The sequence below is a fragment of the Xyrauchen texanus genome, chromosome 41 (assembly GCF_025860055.1).
Source record: "Xyrauchen texanus isolate HMW12.3.18 chromosome 41, RBS_HiC_50CHRs, whole genome shotgun sequence".
In the NCBI taxonomy this organism is placed as follows: Eukaryota; Metazoa; Chordata; class Actinopteri; order Cypriniformes; family Catostomidae; genus Xyrauchen; species Xyrauchen texanus.
The window spans coordinates 22,331,323-22,349,512 of record NC_068316.1 but is presented as its reverse complement, the minus strand read 5'-3'; the positions used below and the strand labels follow the sequence as shown (position 1 = coordinate 22,349,512).

The window sequence follows — 18,190 nt, the reverse complement described above, 5'->3', positions numbered from 1 at the left end:
CTACTATAGGAACTTTAACTTATTACACTGGAATATACAGTGGGGTCAAAAAGTCTGAGACCACTAGTGAAAATTTTTCTAAATTGCATTTTTATAATTGTCTAATTTAAAGCTGAAATATGTCATTTCTGCGACAATAGCTCTACCGAACGGAATTGAAAAATAAACAGTGGTTTTAAAACAGCTTTCTGAATATGCCCCTCACCTGCAATTGTTCAAACAGTCAGATAGTCCCACCCCAACTTGAGTAACGTTGTTGGGGTGGGTCTAAGCAGGTTGCTCAAAACAAACAGAGCAATTTTCACAGTTTTCGCAAAAACAAATGTTTGCAGTTTTCGAGAAAATTAATCTATGAATGGCTTGCTTATAGTTGTCTCTGCATATTAATCTGGGATGGAAGTATATTAACACTGAAATATGTACATACTGCACCTTTATTTATTTTTTCATTACAAATTATTAATGAGATGTGAATTAAAAAATATTACATATTTCTTAGTTTTTAGTATGTCTCCATTTTGCTTTAATGACAGCATGCACTCGAGCTGTCATGGACTCTAAAAGTTTATGCAATTTTGTGATCCACATTATCCATTTGACCTTTTGTAAAATGTTGTTAACATGGTCAATGTCACACATTATTTGATTTGATTAGTTTCTTAGAAATCTTAAATATTTCTTATTTTTATATCAGCTTAGTTTACATCATAACATTTCTTTGTGTTGCATTTATCAAAATCCTGAAACATTCTGTTTATTTTCAGGTCTAAATGACAATTTTCAATTCCCATATTTTCAATGTGGACTCAGACTTTGGCACCCCACTGTATATCTGGAGTCATGCCCCATTGTGCATGTGTTTGTTTGTATTTGCATGCATCAATCAAATAAAAGTAAGCATCTTGTTCATTCCTCTGAGTCTGAAAGTCCCAGCGGTTGCTCTGTTCTGTGCTGTTGTCCTATACTGTGGCGGGCGGAAGATGAATAGATCTCTCCTCTGAGCAGCTTGTGTAGCATCAGCACCTGTTAGTCTATTTCCCCCAGCTGCAGCCCCGCTCGCTTACAACAACGCCATCATCCGCTCAATAACCATTGCCATTACATCAGGCCATTAGGGCATTAGTGTCACCCCCCCAACACTTCCCTCTCTGCCTCTTCCATCCTTTTATCAGTGTAGCCGGGTCATGCATCACGCACGACAGCATTAAGCTCATTTGTACAAGCGAGTGTACCAGCATTCAGGGATGTGTTGCAATCTCTCTCTGCCTCTCTTTCTCTGTGTTATCGAACAGCCAGCCCGGCAGACGGATCACATGCCACAGGGAATCCCTCTTGAAGCAGGGTATAATATGGGGGATGAATGAATAAAAAGAGTTTTTACAGTACACTGAATGATGACATATATTCATTAATCCAAGGGCCTGCACTCAGGTTAAGAGTTTTACCTATACGTAGACCTGTATGGAATTAGTGATTGCAGAAAGCTCCAAATGATTTGAACACTTTAATTCACAAGTTAGACACATTTTCTTGCATGTTGGTTTATTAGATATTTGGCTGATTCGACTACGCTTTCAGCTACCAGTGAGAATGCAGTACTCCGTTTAACACATTTTACCATGTGTAAAGTTTATTACGCAGAAGTCTGCCCAAAGCTGTGTAGACTTCCGCAGAATTGGAACACCCAAAATTCGACACATCTCCCGCCCCTCCTATGTTTGTGTTTTGTAAGTTATGTTGGCTGATTTGATTAAGCATGCAGCTAACAATAAGGGTACAAATCTCTCAGCTCTGTTTTACATGTTTGACCAAATTGAAATCCATTCCCTCGTGGAACTCTACAGATTTTTTCCCCCATATTCAGTGCACAAAATGGGAAAATATTTGTAGATTCTTTGTGGGCCTCCATATGTATACGTTTGTGGAATTCTTGTTACCCCATTTTAGGGAAACGTGTTCACACCAAACATGTTTTTGATTCTTCAAAAACAATTTCAATTGTTTTTCAAAGTAAACATGCATTAGACTGACTTCTTTGACCATAGCAGAGCATATATAAAGGTGTGTCAAGTTAAAAAGAATGTTAAAAATTGCCTTGAGACACCTGCGTTTTTCTCTATTTTTTGCACTGCGTCTAACTTATTTATCATAAGAACGAACTCGTACTGATTACATTCAATCTACATTCACTGAGCACTTTAGGAATTAGGAACACTATGGTCCTAATAAAGAGCCTGATGTGGTCTTCTGCTGTTTTAGCCAATTCGCCTCAAGGTTCGACATGTTGTGCATTCTGACATGCTATTCTGCTTACTACAATTGTACAGAGTGGTCATTTGAGTTATCGAAGCCTTTTTGTCAGCTCAAACAAGTCTGATCATTCTCTGTTGACCTCTCTCATCAAGGAGGCGTTTCCGTCCGCAGAACTGCTGCTCACTGGATGTATTTGGCACCATTCTGAGTAAATTCCAGAGACGTGCCTGAAAATCCCAGGAGATCAGCCGTTACAGAAATACTCAAACCAGCCCATCTAGCACCAACAATCATGCCATGGTCCAAATTACTGAGATTAAATGTTTTCCTTATTCTGATGGTTGAAAATTACCTGAAGCTCCTGACCCATATCTGCATGATTTTATAAATTGCACTGCTGCCACACAATTGGCTGATTAGATAATATGCATGAGATTTTCAATATTTACCTTCCCGGTCAAGAAGACGATAGAGGACTCTGTTGATTGATTTATAGTGTTTGAATGTATTATTGTGAAAATTTATCAAATTCAGCCCGTATGATTTTGTGTGATGTTGATGGACAGTTACTCTCAAGTAAGATCTGGCGGTCTCGTGGTGATCAGTTGCCATAATCTAAACCCAGTCTGGTGATTGAAGGTCTTCCCAGACTGTCTTTGTCTCAAAGGAAGCAAGGTTTGAATGACAGTCCTACTTGGACATCTAGTGAAGTAGAAGTGCAAATATAGAGGGTGTACATGCACACACACACTCACTGGCACACACAAATGTACATGTTCCTCACACAAACTCTGTGAAAGTTCAGCTGAAACTGCGGAGAGGTGACAGAGACAGCTGTGATGCAGGCCGTCTTTGTGTCATGAAGAGGAATAGAGGATGAGCTCCTCTCTCTGTCTCTACCACCACCTCTCAAAAAAATTTTAGAAGCCGTTTCACTCTCGCTTTTCTTTGCCTTCCTACTGTCACTCTGGTCAACTCACTGACTCGCTTTCTTTTTCTGCTTTGTATTTCTCTCTTTTCTCTCTTTTGCTCCCACTCGGAGATAAGGATGTGTAGTAGTCGACTAGTTGTCCAACAATCAATTAGTCATTTAATGAGGTTGAGATTTTTTTATTATTATATTAATTTTTATATTTAAGTTGGTAACTGCCGTGCTCACACTTGGTTTTGAGGATACAAAATTATACAGACCCTCAAAATTGCACAATATACCATCTACTCCACTGTCCTGCAATAATAAAAAACAAAGTATTCATTGTAATGAGCCAAGTGATATATCTCTTTAATCTATTCTATCAATTGGTCATATGTCTTCTCGTCATACAGATTCACAGGTTAGTATTATTTTTTCACATGAGATTGTGTTCCCAGTCACCCATGTTCAGATGCATATAAATGGAAGGAAAGTCCAGTGTGACCACACCTTTAGCTGTTGCACATTTTGCTCCTTCAACTGATGCTGCTACAATGAACATGCAGATGGTTGTCTTTGGCCATTGGGTCATTTCTTGCACATTTCTTGCACTTTCTTGCGGAAGGAATTTTGGGTTTTTAAAACGGCGTATCAAATTAAAAAAAGTTGGGTTAAAAAAGTAAAAGTAAAAACAGCTTCCTAAAGACCGATTTGTTGACTAGTCGTTCAGGCAACCCACCAACCTTTTCAGATATTTTTTAACTGATTTTAAAAGTGTATTTTGCACATCCCTGCTTGGAGATGCACCGTTGCTTTGGAATGCGTTCTGTATGTATGCATGATTCTGGACAGGAAAAGAACTCATAAATACTGCATACTGTTGTCTTTGTGTGGATGCCAGATGTTGACCTCATCCTCTCAGTGCTTTGCGTAAAAGTGTGTGTGTTTTCTTTTGAAACCTTCAACCCTTCGTGACTCCCTTGCTGTGCAAGTGTGTGCACAACAAAGACAGAGAGAGTCAGCTATACAAACAGAAAAAGGGGTTACATAGAGAAAATGAGAAGGACCTAGGTGGAGGCAGCATGTTGAGAAAAAGATTGAAAAAATCACAACAGGGATTTGATGGCTTGAAAAAAAGAGAGAGAACATTTGAAAGTATGAGAGAAAGTTGAGGTTGACATTGGGGTTTGGTTAAGCTAGAGGTGACAGTATCAACAAGATGTGTTTATGAAGGTGGTGGTTTCAGTTGGAAAGCTCTGGCATTAGAGATGCTTTCACTAAAACCCCAACACTACTGCCCCCCAATACAGACATATATATATATATATATATATATATATATATATATATATACACACACACACACACACACACACACACACACACACACATCCCCCACCCTTGCTCCACCCCTGCCAAAGCCTCAGATTGAAAGTTGCCACAGCAGCACAACTGTCAGCACTTGTCAAAGCAGGGCCATAGGACTATAGTGATTGGAGGTGACAGGGGTTTATTTGAAATCCCGTTTAAATCGGACACTGAGACTCACAAACCATGCACTACCCCAGCTTGCGCACAACAGACTGAGCATAGCGAGAGTGAGAGAGAGAAGAAATAGGAAATTGAAAGATAAGGGGAAATTGACACATGAGAGAGAGAAAGTGTGGTGGGAGAGAGAGAGAGAGAGAGAGAGAGAGAAATTACAATCTGAGATCATTCAGTTGCAGTCTTTAGGCTCAGTCCTAAAAATAGGGGATCTGAATGAAAGAACTGTAAAAGAACTGGATTACAGTATATTAGTTAAAAATAAGCATTCAACTAAACCGCATCAGAACTATGACAATAGAATAAAAAAGTTCTGCAGCTCTGTAAAAGCCTAGGTCTACATATTGAATGGCAGAACAAAGGGTGATTCTCTGGGTCGATGTACCTACTGCTCTTCTTTAGGTAGTAGCACCGTGGACTATGCCATCACAGATCAAAACAAGATCAATTACTTCACAGTAATGCCACAACTACCTCTCTCAGACCACATTGTCATTAGTCTGAACAATCAGCCAGTCTTCTACCATCTTCAAATCAGAAGTCTAAACAATATCCCCTCCCAACCAGATTCTTCTGGAGAAAAGACAGTCCAAGGCTGCAGCCTAAGCACAACTTTATTTAATATTTACATAAATTAATTGGCCACAATGCTTCAAAACTCATGTAGCCCTGGACTGGTTTGAGTATTTCTGTAACTGCTGATCTCCTGAGATTTTCACCCACAACAGTCTCTAGAATTTACTACAAATGGTGCCAAAAACAAATAAAAAAACATCCAGTGAGGGGCTGTTCTGCGGATGGAAATGTCTTGTTGATGAGAGAGGTCAACCGAGAATGACCAGACTGGTTCGAACTGACAAAGTCTACGGTAACTCAGATAACCACTCTGTACAATTGTGGTGAGAAGAATACCATCTCAGAATGCTATTCTGAGATGCGGGTTGGCGCTGTTTTGGTGGCTGATTGGTATATGTATGGCTGTGAAATCTGGGGCCCCAAATATAAACTGAATTGTGAACTCTGGGACAAAAGTTCAATTGAAGTTTTCCACCTTGAATTCTGTAAAAATATCCTGGGAGTTCACAGAAGTTCTTCTAACCTGGGCGGTCAGGCAGAACTGGGCAGATTCCCTCTTTTGATAGACATTCATAAGAGAGCCAGTAATCCTGGTTCCACTAGAAATTAATCTATAACACTCTTCCCCAAAATATCACCATCACTGTGCTTTTATACACAGAGCAGCACACTCAGAGACTGACCCTTAAAAGTATTTATTGGATAAACACCAGCCAAATTCATCAGTTCAGTTGAGGCAGGCAAAACATATACAAACAAAAACACAACACAAGAAGAAAACCTCCATTATTGGCATAACAAACTCAAAGAAACAAAAAAAAATAAGACACAATATCTGACTATTAATAAAATTAAAGACTACCGTCACAGGAAGCTCCTTGCAAAGTATCGTGTGAGAGAGCACAGAGAGAACAGACTGTGTTTACAATGCACTGAAGGAGTCATAGAGGGTGAACTACGGTACACTTCCTCACTGAATGCAGTAAAAATGAGAGCATTAAAAGAAAGAAAGAAAGAAAGAAAAAAAGAAAGAAAAGACATATACAGAAGTCTGAATGGCTTCCCTTGATGCTAAACAGGCATTTCTATGTTGATACAGATGGTTCTGTAGTCAAGTTCCCCTAAAAACAGCTGCTGTTGACCTTTAGAGACTATGACACTTTAACCTCAGACATACAAAGTATAAACCCAAGTTTTATGATGCTAAAACTATCAGTTCAGATATTCCTCAGATATTTCATGACTCTGGCCCTATGCTTTCTGTAGCTAAGCCATTGCAAGTGGTCGCTAAAGGCCCAAGACAATTTTGTGATCCTGAAGCCCCCTAGTGGCACAAATACCATAACATCATGTTCATACATGCTTGTGAGTTGCAGTAATGTAGAGGAACAGTTACACATGACAGTATATTTAAACATTCAACAAATATTTACTTGGCATTTATGTAAAATGTTATGTAATTAGTTTGTAATTTTACTTTTGGTATATATATATATATATATATATATATATATATATATATATATATATATATATATATATATATATATATATATATATACCAAAACAAGACAAAAATTCTGATTAAGAAAAAATTTATTTAATGCAGAACATACCCTAACATAACTTGAATGTCACAGACGATATGTCATGTTATTCATTAACATGAACTTTGATCTTCTCTTCCTCTCACAGCACATAAATAATGACCATATCCATGGAGAAAAGAAGGAGTTTGTGTGTCGCTGGGAGGAGTGCTCAAGAGAGCAGAAACCCTTTAAAGCCCAGTACATGCTGGTGGTGCACATGCGCAGACATACAGGAGAGAAGCCACATAAATGCACGGTGAGAATTATATTTGATACATTCTGCCACTGCTGCAAGTTAAAAGTGCAGCTTGGTTTCATCTATATAGTTTTTCTTTTTTTTTATGTTTTTTTCCAGAAACTAATTTTAGTTGGTACAGTAGAACAGCTATTATCTGGGCTTTAGGTAGGAACTACCTGCTGCAACAGACATGTTCTGTCTTAAACGTATCAATGTAACTGTGACACATGTGTGTCTTTTTCTCTCTGTGCAGTTTGAAGGCTGTTCAAAGGCTTACTCCAGACTGGAGAACCTGAAGACTCACTTGCGCTCACACACAGGAGAGAAGCCCTATGTGTGTGAGCATGAGGGCTGCAACAAAGCCTTTTCAAATGCATCAGACCGAGCCAAACACCAGAACCGCACACACTCCAATGAGGTACATTTACTCAAACACAAGCCTCAATTGGCCCCATTTTATATATCAAGCATTAAACAAGATACCATTGCTCTCAGGTCTGGACAATTAGTAATTGAAGTCAACATGAAATGCTTGTGTTAATGTGTTAAAAATGTTTGTCTTTGTAATCTTCGCTTAGTATGTAATTACTTTACTCTGAAACAACTTTTCTTTTGGGCTGATGTCAACAAGCCCACTTTTTCAACCCTCCCAACCACCTTTTGTATACAGAGCACGCCAAGCCCACTTTCATGATTTAATCAATTCTAAATGGATGAAATCAAGTCATGTTTTTCTGTGTAGAAAAATATTCCATGTAGAAAATTATGTTTATATTTTTCCTACATCCTGTTTCACTAGGAATTATGTAGCATTACGGTAGTAAGGGCCCTGGGTAGCTCAGCAAGTATTGACGCTGACTACCACCCCTGGAGTCGCGAGTTTGAATCAAGGGTGTGCTGAGTGACTCCAGCCAGATCTTCTAAGCAACCAAATTGGCCCGGTTGCTAGGGAGGGTAGAGTCACATGGGGTAACCTTCTCGTGGTTGCGATTAGGGGTTTTCGCTCTCAATGGGGCGGGTGGTAGGTTGTGTGTGGATCGCGGAGAGTAGCATGAGTCTCCGCAGTGTCATGCACAGCGAGCCACGTGAAAAGATGCGCATATTGAGATACAGAGGAAACTGAGACATGTCCTCCGCCACCCGGATTGAGGTGAGTAACCGCGCCACCACGGGGACCTACTAAATTGTGGGAATTGGGCATTCCAAATTGGGATTAAAGGGGATCAAATAAAATTAAAAAACATTACGTAGTAAAATGTTTTGCAAATGCCATTTTGTGTTTAATTTCAAGTTAAAAAAGATAAAAGAAATAGGATACATTTATTAGTGTTACATGCTAATGTTCTCTCTCTTTATGTCTCTCAGAAACCTTATGTGTGTAAAATTCCTGGTTGCACTAAGCGATACACTGACCCCAGCTCTTTACGGAAACATGTTAAGACTGTACACGGTCCTGAAGCCCATGTCACCAAGAAACAACGTGGAGATACATACCCACGACCCCCATCCCAGCCCCGAGAACATGGAGGTAATGGACAGGGCCGGTCACCAGGGCAACTGTCCCTCGGAGTTATCAATGACCAAAGGGAGTACAACCACTCTACCTCGAAACAAGCCGAATGTCTACAAGTCAAGTCAATCAAGACAGAGAAGCCAATGGTAAGCCTCCTTCCATATTTAAAACATCTCTCAAATCACTTAAGGAGTTTATTCATGTAAATGTATTCCAGCCTTCAGTGTATCTAATGTTGGTCATCATATCGTAAGCAAAGTTTAACATACTGTAAATACTTGCTAGCAACCACTTTAAATCTAACTTTTCTCAGGTATTTTGCCTTACTAATAACTCCACACTGATTTGACTTATCTCTTATTTTATCTTTCCTGATTCCATAACTGATCAGCTAAGGGGCCATCCAGAACGAACGCGTTCTTCCGCCAAAAAAAAAAAAATAAATACTAGATGCAATGCAGACACATACAAGCATACGTGTTTTTTAAAGTTAAAATTATTTTTTTAACCTGACACAGTGTCTAAAATCTGTATCACTCCTGCACGAGAAGCTGACAAATCAGCGAGACACAGCAGAACAGTTAAAGACCTAGCTCTAGTGCATGATTACATAGAAAGATTATTTAAAAACAGTGTGAACGGCCCCAAATACTTGCTTACAACCAGTTGCATCTTGCTTTGCATTATTTATTTAATAACTGAATATGTTTTTTTGTCCGCTACCTCACGCACAACTTGTCCTCTCTTACTAAGGACAGTGGGTGATCAGGTGAGAATGGTGATGTCACCATTGGAATACTCTCACTCCTTTTCATTGCTCATTTTTTCCATGCAAGTCTGGGCCATCTGAATGAATGTAATCTCATCATTCTTCCTCTTTCTGTCATTAGTCAATAGCATCATATAATCTCTGATATTAATAGTAGTGCAGTATGCAATGCACTGTTATTAGTAATGGTTTGTTTTCTGTAGCATGGTGTACACTTTGTTGTAATAATCTTGTAATTAATTATTATATGTTCATGTAAGTATTATCTCAGCGTGCATAAATCTATCTTTAATAAACAACAAGTAACTGAATTTGTAATTAGCCTCTGTTGCGGTTTTAAATCAGTGAGACTGCACTTGTGGTTTCCTTATTTGTGCAGATTCATTCTTTAGTTTCAGGGGTTAGAAAATGGCTTATTGAAATCTAAGAGAAAGTACAAGCTTTCTTGCAGCAATACTAACAAGACAGTCCATTCTATAGCAGGCATTAACCATTTATAAAACAGCAAACAACCTAATTAGGACCGATCAGCCCTGAAGGGAGACCATTGTCCATGAGCTGTTTTCAGAAAATAGGACAAACAAGCTTACATCTACTCCCGCTGTTGGTTATTTAGTTCTGGCATTGCCAACTGCTGGGCAAGGGGGAGCCTATTTCTCACAATTCTGTGATTCACTTTGACTTAAGTAAGGGGCAGAAGCAGAGATGAAAGTGATTAAAAGATTTTTTGCATTTAGAAACATGAGTTATTCAGTATTTTGTAGTAGTACTTGAAAAAATATATAACATTAAATAATTATTGCAACAATCACTGTAATCATGTATCAAATGATGTTTTGTTGCATGATAGAATGCAATTAATTGAATTCTTCTATCAACCAGGTGTTTCAGTTGATTCAACATTTCAGCATTTCACTCTCATCATTACATGTTTCACTTGTAAAAAACAATTCCCCAGAAATCAGGATATGATAATGTTACATATCAATTTCTGTGATGAATGCAAGATTCTAAATGTTTTCTCCTCCCCTCTTAGACGTCTCAGCCAAGCCCTAGCAGTCAGTCTTCATGCAGCAGTGACCAGTCCCCCAACGGCCCCCATCTCGGCCGTGGAGTCCAGCTTACTATGAGCAGCATTGGGTTTGTGGGGGAGGCAGCAGTGCTCGAGGAACAGGAAAATGAATTGGAGGAAGGAGTGGGAGAGGAGGAGGAGGATGCCCCCATCATGGACTCTACAGTATCCACTGCAACAGCCACTGCGGCAACACTAACTTTGCAGGCTCGCCGAAGTGTAGGACGGCCCTTACGCTGGATGGAACATGTTAAGATGGAGAGGTTAAGGCAGGTTAATGGAGCTGTGCCTAGGCTTGGTCATCTGTCCCCAACACCGCCCCATAAAGGCCAGGCCCTGCCTGCCCTCACAGGGAAGGGTAAGTCATTGTTGCACAGCTCTCACCAGGGTTATTATAATGTTTTACATTGGATATTAGTGACATCAAAATGATAATTTCAAACTCTTTTAAAGACAATATCTCTCATTATCAGGTACATGCCTTGGTAGGAGTATTTCTGTGGGGGCACCAGTGCCCCAGCCTCCCCTGGGTCCTGAGCTGTCCAACACAGAGCTGACAGTGCTGAGTTTGCTGCGTGAGCGCCGGGACAGCAGTGGCAGTGGCACCAGCTCAGCCTACTTGAGCAGCAGCCGTCGGTCTTCTGGCATATCCCCATGCTTCTCCAGCCGCCGCTCTAGCCAGGCCTCGCAGTCTGAGCACAGCCACCATCGACGTCTCCATAACCTTAGCGCCACTGACTCTTATGACCCAATCTCCACCGATGCCTCCCGACGCTCCAGTGAGGCAAGCCAATATGGAGGATGTGGAGGTTCAGGTGGGGTGGTGCTTGGTGGAAGCTGGGCTTGTGGAAGTGGAGGTATTGGAGGAAGTGGGATGGGAACTAAAGGTGGTCTGAGCCTCACGCCAGCTCAACACTATCACCTGAAGGCCAAGTATGCAGCTGCTACAGGTGGGCCTCCTCCCACACCCTTGCCCAACATGGAACAATTGAGCCTAAAGACTCGCATGGCTATGATGGGAGATGGGCAGGATAACAGCCAGCTCACATTACCACCACTGGTCAGGCCACGACGCTGCAGTGATGGTGCGCAACATGTACATGGCAGTCAGACAGTGTATCAACGAAGGGGACTCTACCCTGGTGAAGGTCCAGGCAATGGTGATAGAAGAGCCAGTGACCCTGTGCGGACACGGGATCCTAATGCTTTTGGGTTGCCTCAGGTACAGCGATTTAGCAGTCTGAATAATGTAAATTCCTTACCCCATCATTTCTCAGATGGAGAAGATCTGGGTCTGAGCCTGCAGAACTACACCTGCCCACATGGAAGCTTTCAGAGGAGTCTACACTCTCCCTGCCCTCCAAACATCATGGAACAATCAGCACTTGAGGACTTAGCCATGGACCAGGATGGTATTCAGTTACATTCAGATGAAGACATCTTTCCTGATGACTTGGTGCAGTATCTCCGCTCCCAAGATCAACAATTGGCTCACAACCAGAAAAACCATTCCAGTGATTCCAGTCCCCATAGATCCAATTTTAACCAGTGTACTGCAGATGGACAGAAATACCTCAGTCTACAACAGCATCAGGGGGCACCAGAAGAGGAATGCATCAGTAAGGACATAATGCCTATCCAATGGAATGAGGTGAGCTCTGGCAGTGCTGACGTTTCTCCTCCCAGACAGCAGTCTCAGATATGTGGGAGATGGTCAGACCAGAGTGGCATTATTGGCAACTCATTTGGTCGCTTTGGAAACATGGTTGTGCAGCAACAACAACAGCATACAGATTTCATAGATCAGCACTCAACTCATTATAGAGGAAGTGCCCAACATGTGGCAAATATGAGCTATGGGTGCAGATATCCAGACCAACGTCAACAAACCCAAAATCCTGCCCAACAGCAGTCCTACAAGATGAATTCAAGCATTAAGATCGAGTCTTGCTCAACCTCCCATCTAGAATCAAGGCAGAACAATTTTGGTCGACCAGACTTCTCTCATATCTCTCGGGGCCCCATCCGTCCTAGCTGTGCCCAGCAGACAACTGCATCACAAGCTCGCCTCCAGCAAAACCACACAATCACACATCAAATCAGTGATATCTTTGTGCTGCAAAGACCAGCTAACTACAGTATGTCTCCAGCATCATCACTGCGTCATCATCCCCAGCCTCCTATGACCCATCCACCTGTCAACAGTGGCCACAGAGGATTGTATCATACACAGTCCTACTCCACTCAGCAAATGATCAATGGTCATAATGAACAGTTATGCCAGCAGCAAAGCTTAAGTAATGGAAATAATGCCAATTGCTCCCTTGCCAATCAGGTTTCTGGGCTTAAGCTAGAGGCAAGTGAACACTTTCAAACCAACACTTGCTCTTCCATTCAGCGACAACAGCCAGCATTCATTGCAGAGTGTTTTGACATGGCAGAGTCCAAAGCATCTTCTCACAACTTAGTGCAGTCATGTCTAATGGAGTCCTTGACGGCAGAGACTGAAAATACTGAGGCACTTCTGTCTCCTGGGGTTGATCAGGTGACCAGCACAGTAGACGGCAGCCCAGGTGTTCTAGATAATGTGGGTTTAGATATCTGTTCTGTCCTTGAAGATGGCTTTGAGCAGGCTGGCCTGGTGTCTAACATCATCAGTCCAAGTGTTTTCCAGGGTCTGTCTCGGACACCCTCTCGACTGACTACTCCTCGTCTTTCCGCTGCATTTAACAGCATGAATCCAGGCACTAACAACATGGCTGTTGGTGACATGAGCTCCCTCCTCACCACCCTTGCAGAAGAGAGCAAATTTCTGGCTATTATGCTGTAGTCTGTGTACTCCCCCAGCAAAAAAGCATAAGAATGGTAATAAATTAAACAAATTAAATGGACTTGTGCATGTAAAGATGCGGGAAGAGAACATTTTATTATGTTAAGACAATGTGTTGGCACACAAATATATTTTGAATCTGCCTCATCCTCACAGAGGCAGTGACCAAAAAAAACAATAGATACCAATATACTGTATATAAATATCTATAAAAATAGTTATTCCATTTCTGGAATAGAGGCTATTTTAAAAGCCTTCTTTTATATTGCTATATGATGACAGCAGAAGAATCTTGTCTTTTTCCTATCCCAATGAAACAGTATTCCATGTGTTGTTGCTATTTTTATGTTTAATTGTACACTGTTGCTATAAGTGCATGTCCACTAAACTGAGTAGATTAACTCATATTGTGTACCTTTATTTTTGAGTACGTTATCTACAACAGAGATGCTGTGAATACGCACAGATTCAACTTGCATCTGGTCAAGACAAGGTCAAATGTCACTCTTCGCTGGCCCAGATGTCATATTTTAATTATTCTAATTTTCTGTAGTAAGTGTTGATTATATCGATGATGTTGAGGTGATATCATAAGTCTTACCAAATGTTTTTTGACCAACTTTTCCAACACGGCATTGAGCCAAGTAGGAGGGACCATTTTGTTGTATAAAGGTACGACAAGTGTGGAATAGAACATGAGCTGAAAATTCTGTATTTTGATTTAGCTTAACTGTATGCTTGTAAATGAATGTTGATATTTTTTTTTCCCTTTTTTATATTTTACATTATTACATTCTGTATCATGCTGATCACATTCTGTATGATTGGTACTGACAGTAAGAAGTGCATTATGTGACAATTGTGAAAAACAACAAAATCATTGTGGTAATTTGTTATCAATATCAACATGTTGCTTATTGCACATCATATTTTACATTTTTCTTACATTTTCTTTTGTATTTTGTTTATAACAGTAGTGTATTGTTTATGTCAGAAGTGCAGTAAATCTGTAGTATGGGATATCATTTATGTCTTGGTTTTATAGATCAACATGTTTCTCTATTTACCCATTAATGATATAATAAGTGAAAATTAGACTTATAAACACCATGACACATCAAGCTCCACTACAAGAGCTAAAAAGTTTTTATCAGTATTAAAACTATCCTGCAGATTCGAACTGCATATGTACAGTTTTTTTAAAGGTGTACTCTAATAGGTAGGTTCTATTTGTTTTTGTACGGTTATCTGACATTTTTCTGTAGCTGTGTATCATTGTCTTGCTTTTGTTTTGAAAGTGATATGACTCATTCCCAGTGGAAAAGAAAAGGGTTTGGGCCTAGGGTATGTGCCTTATTGATACCTGTCCATCCAAAAGAAACACTGCCAATTTTTTTATAAGAAATTACAGAAAATCAAATCAACATGAAAAATGTGGCAAGAGTCCTATGACTTAACATAATACACAATATGTCACATTCTGTTGGCAGGGCATTGTAAAATGTGAGATCTGTAAACAGTGTTGGTAGAACATTGTGTAGTTGTTGTTTTCAGTTATTACATTTCTTTCCTTTTGTTTTTATGCTTGTAAATACATATTCATTCTGTAGACTATAGCAAAAAGTTTAGATGGCAGGAGTCAGAATTGGTACAGATATCCTAATCCTATAAAGCCAGAATACCTATGTCCTGTCTTGAATTCAGACAGAGGGATCAAAATGGAGTCACGGTGCCTGGCACCCTCAGACTGGGAACAAAGTCTCAATGCTCTTTTTATATCAGATTACAAAAAAAATGTTTGTATGGTTTTAATAATAAAAAAGAAAATGCAACAGATGTCTTGGTCTATCTTTAAAATTGTATATAATGTTTGAAATCTAGGACACAATAGATAAATATCTATTTACAGTTCATAGAAGTGATGACAATAAACAACACTCAAATGCATTATCTTTAGGTGACACTAGACAGCATCGAATGCAACAAAGATATTTATGAATAGCTTAAAATAAAACATAAAAATGTATAATATGTAAACTAGATGTTTATAATGTAATAATGTCTACTGTTTACAATGGCTTTCTCTACCAGTGAGCTTATGAGTTAATGCTTCACATCACATCTCACATGACATACAGTAGCCTCTTGCACATACGTTGAAGAGCCTTGATGAACTTGCTTCTTTATGTCATTGTGTTGGTCATATCATATCAACAACGTAAAAACCTAAGGGAATCTTGTTAGGAGGCATTCATAAAAACATGCATACATTAAAAGTACAGTGGACAAGGAAGAAGTTATGAGCAAAGAGTAGGCAAACATTCATAGACAGACATTATTACTCAGTTGAAAATACAAGCATTGGACAATTTCTGATGGTCGAAGCCGATCTTTTCTGCTGGATACACTACGAATTTACCATAGTAAGACCATAACCACAGGCTCATTCAATAATTTAGGGTACATTCAATGTCCATTGATGATTATTACATATTTTCTTACCATTTCTTCAGAAATATCCAATTTAAACCATTAAGCTTGTTAAAATATCACACAATTTTCATTTTGCTTGAAAATGCCACGATGTTTCTTAATTGACAGTTTTTGCATTGTCCATTTTTGGAGTGGGTCTTAAGTCAAAATAATTAATAAAAAAAAAATTCAAATCAACATTATCTATATTTTATTTCTTTTTAAATCCTAAAATAAATAAATATTTTTTTAGACTGAGTCTGACATTTTAAATAAATAAATATCTGATTTTACTCGTGTCCACAAAAGTTCTGTCAACTATGTAACTCAACAAACACCACCCTGCAACTTAAAAATTTTATTTTACATTTTTACTACAATCGCATATCGTCAAGGAGTATATTACAGTTTTTCTCAATCACTTGACTAATTTTTTGAAACAGTCTTACGTTCTCTAAACTGTAAGTGCAATTATCACAACTGTTTTATGGGACATCACAACTCTATTGCATATCTGCAAAATGTAGTAACTCACTCAAAATGTTTAATTCATGTTTCAAAACCTAGTTAGTGTGTTAGTAAATTGGCCAATTCTACCAAAAGGAAAAAAAAAAAATGTTGTCATCATGTGAGCCATACTGGTCAAAACGTTTAGATGTTTTTTCACCATGGCAGTCAACCTTGGAAATGTTTGTTACATACAAATATAATTTTTGTTCTATACAAGAATGTCAGTTTTGTCCGATTTCAACATTAGGTAAAAGTTTACTGGGAAAACTCAATACTGTACAATACTGTAGTATACAGAAAAAGGAAATGCTCATTTGTATGTATACAGTAAATTTATTTTTGTAGCAATGTGTTACACAAATCACATTTGCATGTCCATTTTTACACATTTCGTACATGTAAAGTCATAATTGGTGAACAGAAAATTGCCATAAAATGACATACATGCAAAAATTAAAAACCTGCAACAATGAAAAAACATTCCATCATAGATATTTATGGAATATACATGTATGTCTGACAGATTTTGATAATTGAATGAATCCTTTTGCATGTGATTCTCACTTGATGAAAGAATATTTAGAAGTTGTGAAGAGTGAGGATTTCACTGAGAATCAACTCATCAGTTTTGATCAGCAAGCCATGTGCATTCAGTTATTGTGCAAATTGTAGACAATTGCCAAAACACGTGCACTTTACTTAAATGAATAAGAAATTAAAATCTGGTGTGAACAAGAAACGAATTGTTCAGAGATTTGAACTTACTCTTTTGAAAAAATAATTCTCATTTTGAGTTTGAGAAAAACTGTAACTGACCATCAATTATTGATATGGTTTGCAATATCTTTCTGAATTTAACTAAAATATATAATATATATATATATATATATATATATATATATATATATATATATATATATATATATATATATATATATATATATATAATCACTTAACCTGATCAAGAAAATTACATGTGGTCAGTCAAAATGGGGGAATTGTCAACCAAGTAACCTCCAGGGCCAACTCTTGGGTAACATAGTTGACATGACTCTACTGTGTCCACTGATGATAATGAATTATTTTCCATAGATCAGTTTTCTATCATAATTTAAGCCTGTACTGTATGTGTCACAGGACACTGAGGCTGTGTATGTGATCATGCATGTGAATCATGATGATTGGGGATTAAAGGACATTTAATTGATATTACTAAACTAACTAGAAATTGTTCCATTGTCATTTAAAACGGAGATCGTATTTATCTATGTGTCATTTGTAGGCATATTGCTTTATTGACTACTTTACATTCTCTGCTAACTATGTTACAGCTGATTTTTTTACATTTCAAATAATGCTGCTTCTGATATCCTTCAAGGTATATTTTACATCCACAAAGGTTAGCGTTTTGCATAACATCTTTTAAAACTACCAAAATTATATTAAAGGCAGATTTATGATTACAACATTTACTGTCAGTGACCGTGCAGACAATATCACATGAATACCTGCACAAACATACAATTCTTACAATTATTTAAAAAAATGACTGCATAGTTGGCAGAATAGACAAAAAATAAAATTTAATTATGTGTGTTACTAGAAGTGTAGCATTTAATTAGTGTCTGTAATTGCATGCCTTAACATAGTTGACGAACTCACTAGAGAAAACATCCTTTCCCTTAATATCAAAAAAGTGTTCAAGCTTTGCAACTAGATATGTTACACTGAAGAAATATATTAACTTAAACTAATAGTTGTTTTATTGAGAAAGCACTTGTACTTATTTGTTGATATGAAATGTAGCCCCAATTATAGAATAAGCCCACAGCTAAAACTGTGAGGCTCCTCTTTCGATAGCCTAAGTGTACAGTTCCTAACATATTTTAATTGTTATTAAAATAACATTA

General features: G+C 38.4%; 1 protein-coding gene across 1 annotated transcript in view; it reads left to right on the top strand.

The window, feature by feature from the left end:
* LOC127634650 (transcriptional activator GLI3-like) overlaps nucleotides 1-15,130 on the top strand; it is a 166,799-nt gene extending 151,669 nt beyond the window's left edge. Inside the window, exons 11-15 of the mRNA XM_052114284.1 lie at nucleotides 6,983-7,132; nucleotides 7,368-7,532; nucleotides 8,480-8,773; nucleotides 10,433-10,826; nucleotides 10,942-15,130. Coding sequence (XP_051970244.1) covers nucleotides 6,983-7,132; nucleotides 7,368-7,532; nucleotides 8,480-8,773; nucleotides 10,433-10,826; nucleotides 10,942-13,298 — 3,360 coding nt within the window. The 3' untranslated portion in view covers nucleotides 13,299-15,130. The remainder of the gene's footprint in view (nucleotides 1-6,982; nucleotides 7,133-7,367; nucleotides 7,533-8,479; nucleotides 8,774-10,432; nucleotides 10,827-10,941) is intronic.
* Nucleotides 15,131-18,190: the final 3,060 nt, after the last annotated feature.